Source organism: Saccopteryx leptura, chromosome 5, assembly GCF_036850995.1.
Source record: "Saccopteryx leptura isolate mSacLep1 chromosome 5, mSacLep1_pri_phased_curated, whole genome shotgun sequence".
NCBI classification, from domain to species: Eukaryota; Metazoa; Chordata; class Mammalia; order Chiroptera; family Emballonuridae; genus Saccopteryx; species Saccopteryx leptura.
In genome coordinates, this window is record NC_089507.1 from 81,483,727 (window position 1) to 81,507,641 (window position 23,915).

The 23,915-nt window shown below is 39.8% G+C and overlaps 1 protein-coding gene across 1 annotated transcript in view; it reads right to left on the bottom strand.

The window, feature by feature from the left end:
* EIF4E (eukaryotic translation initiation factor 4E) overlaps positions 1–2,659 on the bottom strand; it is a 57,343-nt gene extending 54,684 nt beyond the window's left edge. The window contains exon 1 of the mRNA XM_066385428.1: positions 2,552–2,659. Within this exon, the coding sequence (XP_066241525.1) occupies positions 2,552–2,569 (18 nt within the window). The 5' untranslated portion in view covers positions 2,570–2,659. The remainder of the gene's footprint in view (positions 1–2,551) is intronic.
* Positions 2,660–23,915: the final 21,256 nt, after the last annotated feature.

A 23,915-nucleotide genomic window follows, 5' to 3' on the forward strand; every position in this document is an offset into this window, starting at 1 on the left:
CTTCTCAACAAATTTAATATAACTGAACTCATACAAACACTTGTGAAAAATCACGATAGTAATAAATGGAAATGACTGATATTTTATGTAATTTACATAGATAAAAAGTCCCCAAATGTCTTTGAAAGTTGGGACAAGTAGGAAAAGACCATGACTCTTTTAAGTGCTTATTATGCCCAGCAGAAAAGCAGGAAGGAAAACCAGGAAACTCAGAAGCTAGCTGAAATAGCAATGAACAAACATGCTATTTTGTCAGCTTCGGCAGGGATACCTCAACTGCAACCAATACTAATCAGCTGCTTAAAAAAAAATTCACTAAAGCTGCCAAAAAGAATTCTAAATAACCTCTGGACAAAAGTGCACTGAAAGTACTAAATATCTGCATTTTCACTAAAAATGAACATTTTGATTCTCTTTTATATACATCCTCAAACTACTCTAATTTCAGTCTGGTTTCTACCTTCAAACACTTTAGGTTTTTATGTTTCCTACTCGTCAAATTTAAATGTAGTATCCAAATAATCCTGGGACAGCACTAAACAAACACTATACTATATCAATAACTGGGAATTAAGCTCACTAAACGTTTACATTAAACAAGATACTGAAGCACATGTACATAATTTTGTTGGTAGAATGTCCTAACTTTATGGATTAGAGTCTAAATATTTACTGACTCAAAATAGTACAACACTCAGTAGATCTGGCTTGTGCTGTTGAAACAAAATTGCATCGCTCTGCAAAATCTAAATGATCTAAATGTTACTGAAGCTTCATGGAATAAATACATTATTGTTTAGAAGTTTTAGCCTTGCCCCTATTACCAGCTGTATGACTTTTAACGACATTGGTACAGTGGGTAGGCCAGTAGATCCAGTCAAAAATGAACATAAGACCCATTAAAAGGGTTTTAAGTTAATATGTTACATACTTAAGCTTTACCTATGTAACATGAATGTCTCAAAGTCGGTTAAATTATATCAGCAATTTAAGAGACTGTTTTGCAGTCAATCTAATTTCCAGGCACATAAATGAAAAGTCATACCAATAAAACAAGTAATGAAAAAGAAAAATAACCTTAAATTCTAGCAACAAGGTAAGAATAGTTTTTATCAATGGGATGGGGGGAAAAAGTCTCTTTTTTTTCTATTCTACAGGTCTTTCCATGACTAGTTTTTGAAATAGTCATAATTATACAAGTCCTTAAAGAGGCAAAGCAAATGGCAGACCATTACCAACCAAAATCACAAACTACCATTAAAGACAAACAAAAACATCTGGCAACCCAGGTCTAGAACTGGTTCGTGTGTCAAGGGTTTTCTGTTTGTTAATAAACTCCATTATGCCTCTAAAACAGGATCACTTAGATGTGACAGTCCTTAAACGGCAACACAGACCTAGAAGTTTCAGTGAGCCCGTGCCGGCAAACCCAGACTATGACGAAGATACCCTCTTTTTAGGGCGGTAACTACAAGCTTTCTGTTCTGGGATCAGCTTGTTTCAACTACCTTTAAATGGTGCCTAATTTGAGAAAAAAGTTTGTAGAACGAATGGAGAGAAAATAAATGGAAAATTAATTTTAAAAGTTAAGTTCCTATTTCCAATAAAGCGTGCCTTAAAAATATTTTGGAAGATACAAATTCGTAAGAACTGGATCTAGACCCATTCGCATTCTCTGAGGCGTGCGCACTGCGCGGAAAGGATGAATGAATGGAAGACAGGCGTGTGTGAAATGCAGCAGGTCCGGCCGGCAACCAGCCCCGCAGCAGCGATCGGTAGGCCTTGCTCCTCCCCTTTCCCTCCTCCATGACAGCCCAGTCTCAAGCATGGAGGGGCGAGAACAAAGTGATCCCGCTTCTCACCACTTCCACCCTTCATCCTACTCTGAGAGCTTTCCCGCGAGACACGGGGATCTCCGCCCCACCCCAAACCTTTCTCGCCTCCCCTGCCTCCAAACCCGGCAACTCTCGGGCGCGCTGGAGTAACATGCGCTCGCCCCTGTCGGCTTCCCTCGGCAAAGTCGCAGCTTCTCCGCGCGTGCTGCGCGCCCACCGGCTCTCTGGCCCACCGGTCTAGAGGACCCGCGCGCGGCCCGCGCCCGAGCCGCTGGGCGGGCGGAGGGAAAGGCAGCCCCGGGGCTCCCTCCTCCATCTCCTTCCAGGCCGGCTGGCCGCCCACCCTCCGGGGCCCCCGGCGCCCGCTCGGAGCCAGCCCCGCGCACTGCAATCCCCACCGATCCCGGTTCCCAGGGGCCGGACCACCCTCCACCCATGTGGGCCACCTCGCGACTCGGCAGGAGGCGCGGCGCTGCCCATCCCCCACCCCTCTCCCCCAGCTCTCGGGCCCCCACCAGAACGTGTGCGCTACACGCCGCGGCGGCCAGCCTCCGGGGCGCCCCCAGTTGCCCACGGGGAGGTCAGTGCCAAGAAGAGGGGGAGGGGGCGACCAGGGGTAGCGTGCGCGCCGGGAACGCCGTCCCGCGGAGTCCCGCAGTCCGAAGGGAGACGGAGCGCGGGGATCGGTGGGGGTGGGGGCCAAAGGCAATACTCACCGGTTCCACAGTCGCCATCTTAGATCGATCTGATCGCACAACCGCTCCTGAAGGGGGGGTGAGAGGGAAAAAATGAGGTTCAAACCGCGTTGGTCGATTAATGTCCACGTGACGGACGTGTCCGTTTGGCCTTGGCGGCGCCTGCGCAAGACTGCGGCTGCGTGAGTAACGAGAGGCTTCTGGGAAGTGCAGTCTCTCTCTGTCTCTCTTTTTTTTAAGGGCAAAGAAATTTTTTTTTTAAAAAGGACTGGTCACGTGGCCGGTGGGTAAGGACCGCGGTTCTCAGCGCGGCGGACACCCGCGTGCTGTGAGTGGTGTTCAGTTCACTGTTCTGCCGCCTGGGAAGCTGCTGTCGCACTTACTGCCGGGCATGCCTATTGTGCCATTTGTTGCCCAGTCCTCTCACCTTCCCCGGAGGGTTGGAACTGTAGGCTCAGAACGCACAGTAAGGCTTCATTTGTTTAGTCGAGGTCTTAGGACAAGTTGCCTGTGTGTTTATTTAATTTTCTTTTTGACTTCCTACCATTTGCTTAGTTTCAAAAAGTGACTGCGGCGACGGAGAGTAGTTATTTAAGCAATCAAGCTTCCCCCGGCTCCGCTAGCGCTGGTGGTCACTCGCCATCCTGCGACAGGGGTGGCCGAAACTGCCCGCAGTACCCACTCGCCACAGGTAGGGGTGGAGGGTGCACCCGGCAGCTTTTCCTGGCCCAAATCCTGAGATTAAGACCTCAGGGCTAAATCTTGCGTGGAAGTAAAAATTATTTGGAAGTTCCGTCCTCCCGGTTCCACTATTCTGCTTTATAATGTGAAGGGAAATAGCCCAAGTCCAGGTGCCAGCCAGGGAAGCCACTCGGGGCCCCGCTGACTAAGCCCTGGACTGGTCCTCAGGAGTCGTTAGGCCAGGTCAACTATGACTCGACGTTGACTCATTCTCCTTAGGCGAGTGACTTAATCATTCAGTGCCTCAGCTTTTTCATTTATGAACCACAGCTGATAATACACTTACCTCACAAGGGCGTGCTGTGGTAATGATTGTAAACCGGCTTTGAAAATGCATCAGACTCTATAAATGCTTCATAATAAGCAACCTCATGCCTTCCTAAGGATCGGCTACTTACCCTACTGTTTTTTAAAACAATGCTTAATCTTGTTTTCTTATTCTTTAAATAATGCTTTAAAGTTTTATTTACTTTGTTTCCGGATCATGTATGCCAGTGCAATTTTAATGTTTAAAGACAAGAGTTTTCCTTGTAACTGTTGCTACCCTCAGTAGAAGACTTAATCCTCAGGAAAACTTTTTTATATTCACAACAATCACTGGCAATTAGTAATTTATCCCCACCCTGGCATCCTACCTTTCCCTCTCTCAAGACAGTGTTATTCTTCACAGTCTGGTTATTAATACAACAAATAGAGAAACCTGGTAGACCACTACTATAAGGTTCTAATGAGGAAGACATTATTATTTTCCATGCTTCTTAGGAATGTAAACACCAAAAATTAATATAAACCTCAGTATAATCAGGCTTCCTGTACCTGTCTGCTTATAGTGTTACTGATGTCCAGAGTTGTGTCATACCTATTATTGAGTACATAATGGTTGCTTGAGTTGACTAACACATAATTGAGGCTGTATAAGAACTCAAAACTATTACCCTGTTCATGTTTTGATTTACCTGCATGTCAGAGGTCATTGATGAAAAACTTAGTCCGCTTAGCTCTAGTAGATTTAGGGTAGATGGAATTCTAAAAAATTAACTGATAAATGGGTTTCTACTTACAAAAATTATCTCTAACTAGTAACTAGTAACCATCATAGTTACAGCACTTAAATTATCCAAATAAATTACAGTTGACCTCGGTGGTATTTTCTGTTGGCTAAAGGTATCTGGGTGTCTTCTTTGAGAAGATACCATAGATATACTGTTTTCACAGTGCTACTAGATAACAGACCAAAGAAATAAGAAGTTTTAAATGCCTATATGGGACTGAAAGCCAGTGATTTTCTTAAACCTTTATTTTAATAACTTCCATTTAACACTTGTCTTGATTAAAAAACTGCCCACTTTTGTCAGTCATCCTCGTACTTCTACAATGTTATATATGCTCCTGTTCTGTATCACTGTATTTTTCTCCTTCTTGTGTGCATTTTGTTGCATGTGTTTTATGGTACATTTGTCTATGCCTAATGTCACCATTGGATTCCAGCCTGTCAAAGATTAGTGTTTAGATTTTTATCTATATGTGTATGTGATTGTCTTTGCCAACCTGAAATATACAAAACAGAAATTTTATACTTTTTTCTCTATTCCACAAAATACTACATTTGTTACTTTACTACCATATTTGTGCTTATACTTAAAGTAATAAAAAGGTATATGATATGGTATTAAAATACTATTCTATATGATCAGGTTATCTAGTTTAATACATAACTACTTGTGGCTCAGCATAATATCATGGTAACTATTATTTATAAGCCTGGAATAATTGATTATCATTTAGCATCTGTAAATGATTATGACCTTATCTGTACATAATATATTAAAGCTGGTATATTATTAGTCTTTAACTCATTGTAAAAGACTTTAAATAATTTGATAGAACCCAAGTTGCTTTTATCATGTATGTATCTTTGTCATTGGAATTTTATTTGTGCTTTTTTTGGTTAAGATTTTATTTATTGATTTTAGAGAGAGAGAAAGGGGTGATGAGAAGCAGGAAGATTCAATTCGTAGTAGTTGCTTCTCATATGTGCCTTGGCTGGGCAAGCGCAGGATTTTGAACCTATGACCTCAGCATTCCAGGTCAATGCTTTATCCACTCTATCACCACAGGTCAGGCTTATTTACATTTTCTAGAAAACCAAAGTCATTGGTTTCTGGGTGTTGTTCAACTATGTCTCCTGTGATCAATCCCTCAAAAATATTACTGATACATTGTCTACAATAAAAAAAAAGAGGAGGTCTCAGAATTTTAGACATCTGTTTAGATTAGATGCCTTTCTTAGTCTCTGATCAGTACCAAGCAGCCATTTTTCCTTTCTCCATCTTCTACCTACCCCCAGCCACTAAGCAGCCACTTTTCTTTAAGTGAGTAGGTTTTGAGATAGAGGATATTAAATTACACAATAGATCATCCTTAATATTGCAATGTTGGCTGTAAACTTTATAATATAAACTTTAAATATAATATAAAATGATCTCTAACATTAACAGGGTGTTTTTTTACTTTGTTGATTCTCTTTTTTTAGTATTTTTAACATTTTATTATGAAAAATCTCAAATATACAGCATTCCTGAAGGATTTTTACATTAGCATTTTACTGCATTTGCTCTATTGCATATCCATATATCTACACTATCTTTATAAACCTGGTTATGTATCAGCCTTGTCTCGGTAGCTCAGTTGGTTGGAACATCATCCTAATATACTAAGGTCTGGTCAGGGCACATACAAGAATCAACCAAAGAGGCCTGACCTGTGGTGGCACAGTGGATAAAGTGTCAACCTGGAATGCTGAGGTCGCCAGTTCAAAACCCTGGGCTTGCCTGGTCAAGGCACATATTGGAGTTGATGCTTCCTGCTCCTCTCCCTGTTCTCTCTCTATCTCTCCCTCTCTCTCTAATAAAAATGAATAAATAAAATCTAAAAAAAAAAAGAATCAACCAAAGAATGCATAAGTAAGTAGAACAACAAATCAATGTCTTGTTTGGTGTAAAGCCAGTAGCCACCTGGCCCATGCAGGTTCGCATTGGATTCAGACAGACGGTAATGAAACAACAGAGCCAAGAACTGGTGGGTCATTACCTTTAATCCTAGCTTGCACCCGGTGGGCAAGTAAAAACACACACTGGGCTCCAAAACCCACTCATTCAGTGCTAACAAAGCTACTGACTTTATCCGAGTTTCCTAGAATCAAAGGTTTCTAGCTCACCAGCCTTATTCACTTCTGTTCCTCATCTCCTTCTCCTACACAAACTCTGCACTAACTGACTTCTCCTTTAGAATTCCACCATCTTGGCTGTCTCTCCTGGCCTCCTTCACATGGCCTTTCTCTGCTCTCCTCTCTAATGCTAATCTCAGGAACCGAGAGAGCAAGCTCCCAGTCTGCCCCCATTTTATAGTGTAGAAATCAAAACCTTTAATCCAAAATACAATCAAAGAAGTCTCTAATACAGGGGTCCCCAAACTTTTTACACAGGGGGCCAGTTCACTGTCCCTCAGACCGTTGGAGGGTCGGACTATAAAAAAAAAACTATGAACAAATCCCTATGCACACTGCACATATCTTATTTTAAAGTTTAAAAAAAAAAGCAGGAACAAATACAATATTTAAAATAAAGAACAAGTAAATTTAAATCAACAAGCTGACCAGTATTTCAATGGGAAGTATGGGCCTGCTTTTGGCTAATGAGATGGTCAATATCCGGTTCCATATTTGTCACTGCTAGCCGTAACAAGTGATATGTGCTCCTCTCACTGACCACCAATGAAAGAGGTGCCCCTTCCGGAAGTGCAGCGGGGCCGGATAACTGCTCTTATCTGAGGAATAATGGGATTCCTCATGAGAGTGCACCACCCCACATCAAAAAGAGTGGGAAAGGCTTAGTTCCAAAACCAAGCCCCAGGCTACAAGCCTGCCCACAGCCCACCCCAACACACATTAATATAATCACACCCATCCCAAGCAAGAAGGGCAACCAGTACCATCACCTGCGTGATGGGCTTCCACGTGGGCAGCACCATCTTTAACAAAGTGAGCATAGCCTGACCAGGCGGTGGCGCAGTGGATAGAGCGTCGGACTGGGATCCCGAGGACCCAGGTTTGAGACCCCGAGGCCGCCAGCTTGAGCGCGGGCTCATCTGGTTGGAGCAAAAGCTCACCAGCATGGGCCCAAGGTCACTGGCTCGAGCAAGGGGTCACTCGGTCTGCTGAAGGCCCATGGTCAAGGCACATGAGAAAGCAATCAATGAACAACCAAGATGTTGCAATGTGTAATGAAAAACTAATGATTGATGCTTCTCATCTCTCTCCATTCCTGTCTATCCCTCTCTCTAACTCTCTCTCTGTCTCTGTAATAAAAAAAAAAGTGAACATAATATATTTCATCTGCCCAACATTTGGTTTTTCCCTCTCTTTCTAAAATCAATTAATCAATAAATAAAAATTTTAAAAAGAAACTTGGTTATACTTAAACTTTATGCTCTATCTTTGTTGTTATTGTCACTTTCTACAGTGATACTTCTTTAGGAAAGAGAAGATGGAAGATGATGGTTTCTAACAGGATAATTTTAAGTTACCATTGTATAATTTAGTATTTAAGAACATGAGCTCTGATGTCAAGCTATCTTGGTTATAATTTCAACTCTACCGTTGTTAGAGTGTAGAAACCAAAACCTTTGATCCAATATACAAACAAGGAAGTCTCTGATACAAAGTCACTTATCTGGTTACTGTGTGATGACAAGCAGTCTCTTTTTGCCCCATTTTTGTCCTGAGTTAAATGAGCATAACAATAGCCCTAAACTTGTTTTTGTTTTTTAAAGACTTTAATCATTTTTAGAAAGGGGAGAGAGAGAGAGAGAGAAGGAGGGAGAAGCAGGAAGCATCAACTTCCATGTGTGCCTTGACCAGGCAAACCCAGGGTTTCGAACTTGCAAATTTAGTGTTCCAGGTCAACACTTTATCCACTGTACCACGGTAGGTCAGCCCTAATCTTATATGGTCAGTGTGAGAAATAAATGAGTTAATCTATGTAACATGCTTAGAATAGCTCTTGTAACATAGTAAGCAATGTTAACCATAATTCCATGATATATTATGATGTAAATTTCTTATTTCTACTTTTAGTATTGTGTAATATACTTAATAATTATTTTAAGCAGTGAACCACCCCAGTCTATTATCTTTAAGGATATTCCAAGCTTTCAAAGTAAACTAACATTTAATGATTTCCTATTACATACCAAGTATTTTTTCATATTATTTCATTTGCCCTTGATCATAATTATGTGTATTAAACATTATCATCCCCATTTTAGAGATAAAGAAACAGACTGAGTAGAGTTAGGGGGCACATGCAAGTATATACAGCCAGTGGTAAGCTGGAATTCAAACCCAATTCCCTTGACTCCAAAAGTCTTTCCTATATACCATAGATTATTTCTGATAGGTTCTTCCAAATATATTGCTCACAAAAATTAGGAGATATTTTATTGCTTCATATTCGTTTTGAAATATCCCCTAATTTTTGTGAGCGGTTTACCTTTCTCTTCAAAAGACTTCTGATAATAAGTTCATTTACAGAACTGACAAACCAAAAAGTACTACTAGGTAACGGGAAATGTGTAATTGCTGACGGCTATTTAAAGAGCATGGGAAGTGTAGGCACTTCCGTCCTGGAATGTAAGATCTCCTAGACATCCGAAATCATAGACATAGAAATAGTTTAGTACCCATACAAAGACATGTGACTAAGAACCAAAAGGATGCAGCTAACAAGCACCCATTCACCTAATGAATGGCTCAGTCATACAGTTCCTTCCCTCCTTTCATTCCAGTCTGTTCCAATGCCATCTCCTGAGGGAAACCTTTCTTGACCACTCTATCTAAATTAACATGCTCATTACTCTTTTATTTTATTTCTTTAAGTGTGAGAGGAAGAGAGACAGAGAAAGACAAGAGAGACAAAGATGAGAAGCATCAACTTAAAGTTGTGTCACTTTACTTGTTCATTCATTGCTTCTTATATGTGCCTTGACCCCGGGGCTCCAGCTGAGCCAGAGACCCCTTGCTCAAGCCAGCAACCTTGGGCTCAAGCCAGCAACCATGGGATCATGTGGATGATTCCATGCTCAAGCCAGCAACCCCTGGGTTTTGAGCCTGGGACCCCAGTGTCCCAGGTCAACGGTCTATCCACTGTGCCACCACCAGTCAGGCAATGTCCATTACTGTTCATCCCATTACCCTGCTTTATTTTTCTTCAGACACTTTATAATGCTAGCTCTAAACCCAATAGTAAAAATTGTCAGTTGTCTCCACCTAGTAAAATAGTAGCTTCTTGATGATTTGCTAATAAATATTTGGGAAAAATCAAAATCTAATTTTAAAAACTGAACAAAAATCTAGCCTCAGGATTAATAATGTAAGTAACAGAATTACTACATGCAAAACACCATGTCAATCAGTTTACATGCATTGATAATACCTCATTTTATCTTCAAAACAACATTCTGAGATAAGAAAACAGGTTAAAACACCTTCCCAAGAAGATAGTTCTATCTTCAGGGCTCTTTTCTGTTTGTTTTATTTTAATTTTCTTGCTTTGTTTTTCTGTCTTCAAGGTTCTTAACACTATGTGATATTGACTAGATTATAATTGGTCTGTCTAATCCGAAATTTTATTGTTTGAAATAGAAATACTCTACAAAGAGTATGTGAAAAATTCATGTAAGTAGTATGCTGGGCTAACAGTATGGTACTTCCCAAAGTGAACTTAATTTACCTTTAAAACTTGAGATTAGAAAAAAAATAAAATACAAGACAAAATAAATAGTCTTTAGAAATAACTTGCAAGATTGTAAACACCCAAAATTCAGAGATTTGGGTGGAAAGCTAGAAAGACACAACTGGATTTTCATTGCTATACACATGAGTAATGCTTGCATTGAATTAGTCTAAAGAAGGAAATTTGTTAATGGGTAGGAATTGGCCTGCTTTCCATCTATAAAAGAGGAAGCTAGAATGACAATATTTGATTATCTATTCCTGTGCCGGCCAGTTAGCTTAGTTAATTAGAGCATCATCCCAAAATGTGAAGGGTGTGGGTTCAATCCCCAGTCAGGGCACATACAGGAACAGATCAATGTTTCTGTCTCTCTCCCTTCCTCTCTCTAAAATCAATAATTAAAATAAAGAAAAAAGGTTGTCTATTCCTAGCATTGTTCTAGGGACAGGGCGTCCTGGCACCAAAATATGGATCCCCTCATTGGGGATGGTTTTGACACCAACCATACAACCAGCTCACCTTGTTTTGAGTGCCAGTTCACCAAGCAACCATATAAATATATCTTCCTGTATTGAGTTGTATGTTGGGTTGATATGGAAACATGAATATCCAGACTACAATAGCTATATTTCTCAGTTTCTATTTTTTAAAAAGGTACTAAGTTTTTAGTTTGTTATAATTATGCTCCATAAGCTTGACTAGGGAAGCTACCCCTGTGGACTGGACTTTTTCTGTGTTTAGGATTGTCGATGCTCAAAGGAGATGCCAGTTTATAGGACTTGTTCATGTAGATAATCAGCCTTTCCTAGGACTTGCCCTCTGCATCTTTGGAGACCTGTGAATAGTAATTTTTTGTTCACCTGCCTCTAAATTCTCATTTTAATTTTAGAGTTTGAGAGATACCAATCCTCATTTAGGACATTGCTTAAAAACATGAGATGTACTAAAAATTCTCAGCTATGATTCTATATGTTTCAAGTAACTAATGGAAAATCATCATGGCCCTGGCTAGGTAGCTCAGTTGATTAGAGTGTCCTCTCGATACACCAAGGTTGTAGGCTCCATACCTGGTCAGGACATCCAAGAATCAGCCAGTGAATGGATAAATAATGGAACAACAAATCGATGTTTCTCTCTTCCTCCCTTCCTCTCTCTCTCTCTCTCTCCACCTCTTGCTCTAAAATCAATCAATAAGTTAAAATTTTAAAAAGAAAAGAAAAACATGATTATTTTATAAAAGTAAATAATAAAATAATAGTAATAATACTTCAAGAGTCATTTTATCTATTGAAAAAGAAATTTCTATTAAATACTTGGTATTTAGGGAGAACTTTTGTCAGCTATATGGATGCATTTAGTACAGATTGATCAACAGCACTCAGAGCTATGAAATAGAAAGTTAGGAAACAAAGGTTCATACTTTAGCATCTCAGTACCTGAGTTTAAAGATACTCATTTTTTAAGAGGAAGAAAGGTTTTGAACCACATATGTGTATTAGCAACTGGAGTATTTAGCTGACAAAAACTGTTTTCTGAAAAATGACAAAATACCATGTTGGGCAGACTTATGAAACCAACAGTTATTTATTTATTTATTTATTTATTTATTTATTTATTTATTATATTACCGATTGGGGTGACATTGGTTAATAAAATTATATAGGCTTCAGGTGTGATATTCTATAATACATCATATGTATATTGTATTGTGTGTTCACTACCCCAAATCAAATGAAACCAACAGATTAATTGTCAGACAATTTATGGATATGGCACCTTAAAAAAAGTAATCTGAACTTGCTAAAAAGTTTTTCCTTATATACTTACATGCTTCCATCCTGACAAGGTTGAAAGAATTTATTCAGATAAAAGTTTAATATAATGTCATTTTATAATAAATAAGATAACAAGATGAGTATACATGATCTTATCTCTTTACTAGAGCTTAATTTTTTTTTCTTTTTCTGAAGTTGGAAACAGGGAGGCAGTCAGACAGACTCCCGCATGCGCCCGACCAGGATCCACCCAGCATGCCCACCAGGGGGCAATGCTCTGCCCATCTGGGGGGTTGCTCTGCTGCAACAGAGCCATTCTAGCGCCTGAGGCAGAGGCCATAGAACCATCCTCAGCACCCAGGCCAACTTTGCTCCAGTGGAGCCTTGGCTGCGGGAGGGGAAGAGAAAGACAGAGAGGAAGGAGAGGGGGAGGGGTGGAGAAGCAGATGGGCGCCTCTCCTGTGTGCCCTGGCCGGGAATCGAACCTGGGACTCCTGCACGCCAGGCCAATGCTCTACCACTGAGCCAACCGGCCAGGGCCATCTTTTTTTTTATTTTTTATGTGACTTGACCGCGGGCCTTCAGCAGACCAAGTAACCCCTTGCTTGAGCCAACGATGTTGGGCTCAAGCTGGTGAGCTTTTGCTCAAACCAGATTAGCCCTCGCTCAAGCTGGCGACCTCGGGGTCTCGAACCTGGGTCTTCGGCATCCCAACCCGATGCTCTATCCACTGCGCCACCACCTGGTCAGGCTGAGTTTAATTTTTACATACATTCTGAAAGCTTTTTTTTTAATATATAGGAAGCCCTGGCCAGTTGGCTCAGTGAAGAGAGCATTGGCCAGGCATGTGGATGTCCTGGGTTGGATTTCCGGTCTGGGAACACAAGAGAAGCAACCATCTGCTTCTCACCCTCTTCCCTTCCCACAGCCGGTGGCTTGATTGATTCCAGTGTTGGCCCAGGGTGCTGAGAATAACTAGGTTGGTCCGATTGTAGGCTCCAGACAGGGGTTTCGGGTGGATCCGGTTCAGGGCGCATACACAGTCTCACTATCTCTCTCCTCTCACTTAAAAAAAAAGAAAAGAAAATATATAGGAAAATATAAGCAGTCATTGTTTTTTGGGTTTTTTTTTTTAAGTTTTTTGTTTGTTTGTTTTTACAGGGACAGAGAGAAAGTCAGAGAGAGGGATAGACAGAAACAGACAGGAACAGAGAGATGAGAAGCATCAATCATTAGTTTTTTGTTGCACATTGCAACACCTTAATTGTTCATTGATTGCTTTCTCATACGTGCCTTGACCGGGGGCCTTCAACAGACCGAGTGACCCCTTGCTCGAGCCAGCGACCTTGGGTCCAAGCTGGTGAGCTTTTGCTCAAACCAGAGGAGCCCTCGATCAAGCTGGCGACCTCGGGGTCTCGAACCTGGGTCTTCTGCATCCCAGTCCAACTCTCTATCCACTGCGCCACCGCCCAGTCAGGCTAAGCAGTCATTGTTAAAATTGAAAAATCAAGTGGAAATTATTGTTGTGTAAATTACAAAAGTATTAGCTAAACATAACACTTGAAAAGCCAAATAATCAACAAATGACTAAAAATATCTGAGTGAAAACATTTAAATATTTTTTTGTCACTTTTATCTGTTCTTTATCTTAATAAGAAATGTTACATTGTATGTCAACTATACTATAATAAAGTTTTATTTTAAAAAGCTGAAAAAGGGAATGTTAAGTACAGGAAATTTATGCTATTTTGTGAACTGGCCTAGAATATAAAGGTAATTAGAGTACTCATTAAAAAACTTGGAAATATGTATGTTGTTTGGGGGAGATTACATTAGGTATCTGATAGAAGACAAGATTACTTAAAAGACTGGTGCTGCTCTTTTTTTTTGTTTTTGTTTGAGTTTAGAGAGACAGAGTGAAGAAGGAGGGAGAGAAAAGGAAAGAGAAGCATTTATTTGTTGTTCCACTTAGTTATTCATTCATTGGTTGCTCCTTGTATATATCCTGACCAGGGATTAAGCCCTCCTAAACCATAGTGTTTCCGGAGGATGCTCTAACCAACTGAGCTAACCAGCCAGGTCCTGATGCAGCTCTATTAATTCACTACTGCGATCCCCAAATGGGGATTTAAATTTTTTTTTTCACTTACAGTAGGATTATATTAAATAAAATGTGTATTTGTTTAAACACACATACCTTCTAGTTTTCAAAACAAATTTTTTTTTTAGAGACGGAGAGAGAGAGAGATAGACAGGAATGGAGAGATGAGAAGCATCAATCATTAGGTTTTCGTTGGCGCATTGCAGCACCTTAGTTGTTCATTGATTGCTTTCTCATAAGTGCCTTGACCGTGGGCCTTCAGCAAACCGAGTAACCCCTTGCTCGAGCCAGTGACCATGGGCTCAAGCTGGTGAGCTTTTGCTCAAACCAGATGAGCCCGCGCTCAAGCTGGTGACCTCGGGGTCTCGAACCTGGGTCTTCCGCATCCCAGTTCGAGGCTCTATCCACTGCGCCACCGCCTGGTCAGGCATTATTTTTTGTTTCAATGTTGCCTAACCTGTAAAAGTATTTGACATATAAATTTATAACCTGTGTGGTAAAATGATGTTTTAATGTTTACATTGTTTTCTAGTGAAGTTTTTGTTCATAATTTTTTGCTTTTTTTTTGGCAGATTCGTGTTTGAGACTACTAACATCCTTTTAGCTGACAGCACATAATATAAGTATATAGAATACTTATTATAAAAAATATACTGTAAAATATATTGACCTCATTTAGGGCTCATAGAATGTGATATGATACAAAATTGATAATAGTTTAGTAATTCATAGTTGTTTTGTTTTTACTTTTGCCATTTTGGGGGGAGTATGGCTGCTAGAAAATTTCTTAGTATTAGAGATATAGAAGAAGTACTTGAAAATGATGAACTTTTTGACAAATTAGAACGAGAAACCATCAATATAGTTGAACTGCCTCCTGATAACGTGGATGAAGTATCAGATTGTGAAGACCTTGACAATAATATTTTAGAAGACACTCTCCCTCAGGACATTCCTGGTCATTAAGAAGTCCAATCTAGTTCCTTAGAAGACAATCCATCATCTACGCAAAAATCAAAATGTAAAGAACTGCCAAAGAGTGACTGGAAAAAACAGGACAGAAACTTTTTCAACAGTACATTACAATACAACAATGTATCTGAAATGAAATAAAAAATGACTCAACATTTGAAAAATAAATCACCTGTTGACATATTTGAAGAATTTTTCAGTGGAAGATTTGTTAAACTCCATAGTAACCCAAAGTATAAGGCAGGGGTCCCCAAACTTTTTACCCAGGGGGCCAGTTCACTGTCCCTCAGACCACTGGAGGGCCGGACTATACAAAAACTATGAACAAATCCCTATGCACACTGCACATATTTTATTTTAAAGTAAAAAAACAAAACGGGAACAAATACAATATTTAAAATAAAGAACAAGTAAATTTAAATCAACAAACTGACCAGTATTTCAATGGGAACTATGCTCCTCTCACTGACCACCAATGAAAGAGGTGCCCCTTCCGGAAGTGCGGTGGGGGCCGCATGCGGCCCGCGGGCCGTAGTTTGGGGACCCCTGGTATAAGGTATGCAAGACAAAACAACAACATAATTTTGGACTTTCCACAAATTGCCTTAGAAAGTTTGTTGGAATATTTTTGTTATCTGGATACCATTCCTTACCACAGGAACAATTATACTGGTGTGAAGATGAAGATCTGAATCTTACTTGCATTAGAAACTATATGTCAAAGCACAGGTTTTTAGAAATAAAAAAAACTTTGCATTTTAACAATAGTTCCATATTGCTATGGAAAAGAAATTTAAAATTTGACCTGTGATTGACAAATTAAATTCAAATTTTAAAAAATTGGGAATATTTGCTCAAAAGCTTTCAGTTGATGAGCAAATGGTAAGATATTATGGACACCACTATTTGAAAAAATTTATAAGAGGAAAGCCAATCAGATTTGGTTTCAAACAATGGGCCATGTGCTGCTCTGAATCTGGGTATTGTTTTCATATGGATATTTATGAAGGAAAATGTAAAGAAGAACAAGTTGTGAGTGGTGTAGGAGCCTCTGTAATAACGAAGATGACTTCTGCAGTATCTATCTGAATATGAAATATTTTTCAACAACTTCTTTACCAGCTTTGAATTATTACTGAAATTGAAAAAACATAATATAAAAGTGACTGGAACAGCACAGTATAATAGAATGAATAAGTGTCCCTTGAAATCTGATAACATAAAAAAGAACGTAGAACATACAATTATTGTTATGATAAAAGTAATAAAAATTTTGCATTGATTTGGAATGCCAATAACTGTGTCAAAGTTCTTTCAAATTACTTAGGACTACAACCTTTAGAAAAAGTGAAAAGATTTCTAAGAAAGAAAAGAAAAAATGTCGAGTGGATAGACCAAACATTGTAGGGCAATATAACAAATATATGGGTGGGGTTGACAAGCTAGAATGGAATGTCTAAAAGTATTGCATTAAATTTAGAGGTAAGAAATGGTATTTTCCTCTTTTTACAAATGCCATTGACGTTGTTGTTGTTAACACCCATGCTCTTTATACTGCTTCAAATGAAAACGTCTTGTCATTAGACTTCAGACGCAATATTGCAAGAACATACATGAAAAAGAATCATTATCCAGTCCTAAAGTCACCGGAAGACACAGTTCAAGCATAACAAGGAAAAGCCGTGTACCTGAAGGTGTTAGATTTGATCCAATTGGACATGTATTGGAAGGACCTGTGAGGGAAAACGAAGGAAATGGGCCATGTGTGGCACAAAGTGCGCAAGCAGTGTAGGAAATGTTATGTAGGACTACATGTCGAATGCTTTCCTGTTTGGCATAGAACATGAGTTTTCTTGCATTTGTAATACTTTTTGTTTCTCAAAATTTTTGTAACTGGAAATTCCATGAGCCCCAAATGAGTATCAATAATGTTAAAAAATAATTATTTTTTTGATGGGTATGCAACATAATTGAATGAAAAGATAACCTGGACATGTTTTCTTTGAATATATGTACCCTGATTTATTAATGTCACCCCATTAACATTAATAAAAATTTATTAAAAAATAAAAAAATAACCATGGCTACCAAAAAATAAAAATAAAAATAACTATTTTTTTTAATATACCAGTAAAGTAACCTGAATTCCATTATCTAATTCCATTTTCAACCCTAATATATCAAAAATATCAAAAATAAAAATTTGGCAGTTAATGGGATACACCCATATCCAGAGATGATTTTGATTTTTAATTATTTTGCTTTTTTTTTTTTAAGTGAGAAGAGGAGAGATAGAGAGATAGACTCCTGCACGTGCCCCAACCGGGATCTACCCAGCCATCCCATCTGGGACCAATGGTTGAATCAACTGAGCTATCTTCAACACCCGGGCCTACAGTCGAACCATTTGAGCCGCTGGCTGTGAGAGAGGAAGAGAGAGAGAAGGGGGAGAGGAAGGAGAAGAGAAACAGATGGTTGTTTCTCATGTGTGCCCTGACCATATGCTGGACTGACATCCTATCCACTGAGCCAACTGGCCAGAGCTATAATTATTTTGCTTTTTAACTTGGAACTGGATATTAGTATAAGATTTCACTTTGGGGATGGGACAACAACTTAAATTGGTTTGAATCTAAACTTTTCTTTTTCAAAATGGTTAAGGAAACTTGAATCACAATTGGAATTTAAAACATTATTTTATTATTCTTATTGTTAATTTATTTCCTTTGGTGATTTTTAAATATATTTAATCTTATATAATGGTTTCATTATAAACACAATATAATAAGTAACATTAAGGAAAATGTGTGGCCCTAGAGCATTGGCCCAGCATGCAGACATCCCAGGTTTGATCCCTGGTCAGGACACACATGAAAAGCAATCTTCTACTTCTCTTCCCCTCCCTCTCCCTCCCACCCTCCTCTTTTCCTCTTGCAGCCAGTGGCTCAGTTGGTTCAAGCGTCTGCCCTGGGCACTGAGGATAGCTCAGTTGGTTTGAACATTGGTCCCAGATGGTGGCTGCCGGGTTAATCCTGGTAAGGGGTGCATGCAGAAATGTGTCTATCTCCCCTCCACTCACCTAAAAAATAAAATAAGAGAAAATGTATGTATGTTTTTAAAGATAAATCTCTTCTACTACTCTAATATATCCACATGCCAACAGTTTGCTTTTGCAATTATAGGGCGCATTAAATTTTGAACTCTGCATATTTTTACATATCTCATTGCAGATATTTTGGATGTTAATTATAGATTAGATAACACTTTTTAAATATTTCATTTAGAAAAAATTATCAAACTTACAGAATAGTTCTATAGTAGTGACTCCCACAAACCTTCATACAACACAACAAACACGTTGCTTTGTCTCTCAATCTCTCATAATGTCTGAGCCATTTGAGAGCAAGTTGCAGACATAATGGCCTCTAAATATTCAGCATGTTCCTCTTAAGTATAAAGACATTTTCTTAGATTCATAATACAGTTATGAAATTAGGAAATGTAATACCAATTCAAAATATAATCTATATTCAAAAATGCTGCCTGACCAAGCGGTGGCGCAGTGGTTAGAGTGTCGGACTGGGATGCGGAGGACCCAGGTTTAGACCCTGAGGTCGCCAGCTTGTGCACGGGCTCATCTGGTTTGAGCAAAGCTCATCAGCTTAGACCCAAGGTCGCTGGCTTGAGCAAGGGGTCACTCTGTCTGCTGAAGGCCCACGGTCAAGGCACATATGGGAGAGCAATTAATGAACAACTAAGGTGTCGCCACATGCAATGAAAAACTAATAATTGATGCTTCTCATCTCTCCGTTCCTGTCTGTCTGTCCCTGTCTGTCCCTCTCTCACTCTCTCTCTGTCTCTGTAAAAAAAAAAAAATTGTTCCAATAATTTTCCAATTCAGGATTATGCATTTTGTTAGTTGTCATGTCTCTTCGATTTCCTTTAATTTGGAACAATTCTTTAAGTTTTCTTTGTCTTTTGAGACATTGACATTCTGAAGAGTAAAAGAGTTTGTTTGAAGAATGTCTTTTATTTTGGTTTGTCTGATATCTTTATTGTGTCAGTTAAAAACTCAATGCTGATAAGGTTATTGTGACCTTGTTATAGTGATACAACTCTTTGGATTTGTGCATTTTGGGCAGAAATGCTCTATAGTCTGCAGACCAGTGGTTGAAAACCACTGCTGTAAGTCATATTGTGCCCTTCCTAGTACATTACATCAACATTGATAAACCCCAGTGGCTTCAGAATATTCCAGCCAATGGGGCCTGCCTCACAGAATTATGGAAATAGTTAATAGGACACGGAGTTTCCGGATGCAAAATATACAGGCAGCCAGCAGGGGTACTACTATTTGATTTGTACCATCAATTGTCTATAATAGGGAGATTGAAGGCAGTTCTATCAATAAAACATGAAAATCTTTTGCCCAGTTTCTGGACCTGAGCCAGTTTTCTGACCTAAACCCACTAACTTAAACAGAGAAGGGAACCATGGACAGTAATGGGGAAATTATTTCCTTAGTTCTTCCCCAAATGAATAAATGGCCATTTGTTTGGATAATTGTACATTTTGAAGAGGGAATACCCAGATATTTCTAATATTGTTGGGCTCAGATATGATGTTACATTGATACCTGAAGCCCTGAAGTGTCATTGTGGCTCCCCTCTTAGATTGAGGATATATGGTGTTCAGGTAATAAATGGAACCCTAGTCAGGGTCTAGCTCACAGTGAATCCACTGTACTTACAAACCCACCCGATGGTTATTTTACCATTCACCAAACTCAAAAGGATGCAAGGATGGTGGTCCCCATTGTATTTTGATTTAATTTATAAGGCTGGCCCATGTAAAAAGTGAATAGATCCCTCAAAATGATATTAGACTGTTGAAATTTAACCAATGGAAACCCCAGTTGCTGCTGCTATACCAGACATATTATCTTTGCTAGAGCAGATTAACATGGCTTCAGTCCATTAATTTGGTGAAATTTTTTTTCTATCCCTATCCAAAATGAAGTCAGTGACCATGGGATCATGTTGATGATCCCATGCTCAAACCAGCGACCCCCACACAAGCCAGTGACCTCGGGGTTTTGAACCTGGGACCTCAGCATCCCAGGTTGATGCTCTATTTACTGTGCTACCACCAGTCAGGTGAGGTTTTTAAAAAATGTTTATTTTATTGATTTTTTTTTAAGAGAGAGAGAAAGGAAAGGAGACAGAGAGAGACAGGAACATCAATCTGTTCTTGTATGTGCCCTGACCACGGATCGAACCAGCAACCTCTGTGCTTCCAGACGATGCTCTAATGAGCTATCTGGCCAGGGTTCCAATGAGGTTTGAATGTGTGAACATCCTGCAGAATATCACATTGGCCCACTATATCAATGACATCGTTCTAATCAAACTGGATGAACAAAAATGGGCTAGCACATTGGAGACCTTGGTAGGACATATGTGCACCAGAGGGTAAAAGATAAGTCCTACTCAGATTTAGGAGCCTGCCATGTCAATAGAATATTTAGGGGTCCAATGGTCAGGGGCATGCCAAGATATGCCACCCAAACTTAAGAACCAGTTATTATATCTTACACCTCTCACATTGAAAAACAAACTACAATCTCAAATATTCTTCAGGATCTGGAGGCAGCATGTTCTACATTTGGGATCAAGGAGTAAGAAAGGCTGCTAGCTTTGAAAGCCCAGAAGATGAAGGGCTTTGAAGCAGAACTAGATTGCCGTACAAACAGTTCTGACCCTTGGACCATATGACCCAGAAGACCTATGATGTTAGAGGTATCAGTGGTGGAAAAGATGCCAAGTGAAATTTTGGCAGGCTCCAGTGGTACAGGTCACAGTACAGGCCTCTGTGATTCTAGAGCAAGGTCATGCCATTTGCAGCAGGGAATTTTACTTATTTTGAAAAACAATTTTTCGCATGCTGTTAGACCCTTATAGGAGAAAAGTGCTTGACCAGAGGATATCAGGTGACCATATTGTTGCAACTATTAATGATGAGTTGGGTTCTATTAAAACTATTACACCAAGTCACAATGTTAACAGCCTAGCAATAATTCATGATGAGATGAAAGTAGTACATCTGGGACCCATCACAAGCAGGACCAGAGGGCACAGCAGGTTCATCAGCACCTCTCCTTCAGCTTGCACTATGGTTGTATGGGAAATTCCTCATCAGCTGATGGAGGAAGAAAAGCTCAAGCTTGACTCATAGCTGGGTCAACTCAATATGTCATTGCAAGCTGAAAGTAGAAGTGTCACTACAGTCCCATAGAACTATGGCCTTATAAAACACTGGTGAGCCCTGGCTGGGTAGCTCAGTTGGTTAGAACATCATCCTGATGTGCCAAGGTTGTGGATTCAATCCCCAGTCAGGGCACATACATCAATCAACTAATACATGCATAAATGAGTGGAACTACAAATGGATGTTTCTCTCTCTCTCTTTCATCCAATCCTTCCTCTGTCTCTCTAAATCAATAAATTTTAAAAAAAGTTTTCAAATCACTGGTGAGTGAAATTTCTCCCAATTGGTACATTGTAGAGTTTCCCACTTTATGTGGAAAGTTAAGTGCCCCAGGGTTAGAACATACATAAACTAATGGCAGTGGTGAGTGACTTGGCCAGCTGGACAGAGCTCTGAAAGAAGAAATATTAGAAGATTAGAGTCCAGTATATCTGGTGTAGACCATGCCATTAACATGATAGTGCACCCAAAGTATGTAGATCTTTACATTTACATTTTTATTTATTGATTTTAGAGAGAGAAATATTGATTATTTGTTTCACTTATTTATGCATTTCTTGATTGATTCTTGTATGACCAGGGATCGAACCCTCAACCTTGGCATATGGGGACATGCTTTACTCAACTGAGCAACCTGACCAGGGCCAAAGTATAAAGATCTTTATGTCACATGTTACAGTCCACTAGAGAGCATCCACCACAGAAAAAACACTAAATGGCCAAGAAAACAAAATGGCCACTTGATATAAGCCAGCTTCTGTCATCAGCTACCTCAGTGTTTGTACAATGGGCACATGAACAGAATACCCATGGTATAAGCAAATGGGAGGCTGTGCATGGACAAAAAAGATCAACTTGACTTACCGAGGCTAATCCAGCTACTGCCACTGGCAAACTCCAAGTTAGCACACAAAAAGTGGAGTCATCAACCTGTTGGCAATAACTGACCCTGATGATCAGGAAGATAGAACTGCTGTTGAGCTCCTGGGGCAGGGAGGATAAGCTTGGTGCCCAGGAGATTTATGTGGGTGCCTCTTGGCACTTCATTGCCCAATTTTGATGACAAATGAACAAATATAGAAAGTTTGGCCAAAGAAGGGCATGGCATCCTGAGAATCAGATCTTTAGGATAAGGACCTGTGCCAAACCATGGGCAAACTACCAAGACCAGCAAAGGCGCTCTCTCTGGGGAAGGAGAATCTTGAGTGGATAGTGGAGGAGGGAGACGACAAGGCTCAGCTGCAGCCTGGCATCAGCTGCTGTAGTGGTGACTATAATTGTTCCCAATCACCTTCCACTTCTAAATTTCCCTGAGAAAACCGGTCTTCTGGGATCCAGGAAGAGTGTTTCAGAATGTATTTGAGGTGGATCTGAGCAGCACAAGAGGTAAACTGTCAACACTCTGGTGAGCCACTGAGATTCCTCTTTAATGAACAGTTTATAGCTCCAAGTTCTGAGTCAAAGTCTACTTCCTAGGAAATCCAACCAGCAGCAATCAGTATACATAGATAACAGTTTAAAATTTTGAATAGTTGTAAATTTGAGGTATAGGTATGGAAGAACAACTATAGTACTTTTTAGAAAATTATTTTAGAGAGAGAGGAAGGGGGGAAGAGAAAAAGAACCATCAATTTGTTTTTCCACTTATTTATGCATTCACTGGTTGATTCTCTTACGTGCTCTGATGGGGATAAAACCCACAGCCTTGATGTATCAGGACAACACTCTAACCAACTGAGCTACCCAGCTGGGGTGATACATTTAGTACATTTTAAAGAAATATTTTTAAAAGCTGTACCAGCATTTGAATTGACGTGAAGAATTTTATGACTAAATTGTAATTGTGAATAAATTGGAAAGTGTATAATGGCATACTTCTTTATGAAACTCTTAATGTAGCCCTGGTTAGGTAGCTTAGTTGGTTACAGTGTCATCCCTATTACCTGGTCAGGCATATACAAGAAACAACCAGGCCCTGGCCAGTTGGTTCAGTGGTAGAGCATCAGCCTGGCATGTGATGTCTTGGGTTTAATTTCTGGCTAGGGCACACAGAAGAAGCAACCATTTCCTTCTTTGTCCTTCATCCTCTCCCTTCTCTCTCTCTCTCTCTCTCTCTCTCTCTCTCTCTCTCTCTCTCTCTCCTGCAGCCATGGCTTAATTGGTTCAAGCGCATTGGCCCAGGGCACTGAGGATAGCTTTGTGTGGAGCCACTGCCTCAGGTGCTAAAAATAGCTTGGTTGTGAACCTGGAGCATCGGCCCCAGACAGGGGTTGCTGGATGGATCCCAGCTGGGGTGCATGTGGGAGTCTTTCTATTTCCCCTCCTCAACTTGGCAAAGAAGGAAAAAAAGAAAAGAAAAAGAAACAACCAATGAGTGCATAAATCAGTAGAATGACAAATTGATGTTTCTTTCTCTCTTTCTCTCCTTTCCTCTCTCTCTAAAATAAAAAATTAAATTAAAAAGAACAACAACAAAAAGACTGAGTACATCTGACCTGGGGTGGTGCAGTAGATAAAGTGTCAACCTGGAACATTGAGGTCACCAGTTCGAATCCCTGGGCTTGCCTAGTCAAGGCACATACAAGGAACAACTACTACGAATTGATGCTTCCCATTTCTCCCCCCTCTTCTGTCTTTCTCTCTCTCTTTCTCTCTCTCTCCTCTCTCTAAAAAAAAATCAATAAATAAAATCTAAAAATAAAAAACCCAGGTAGATATATACTGCTCACAAAGATTAG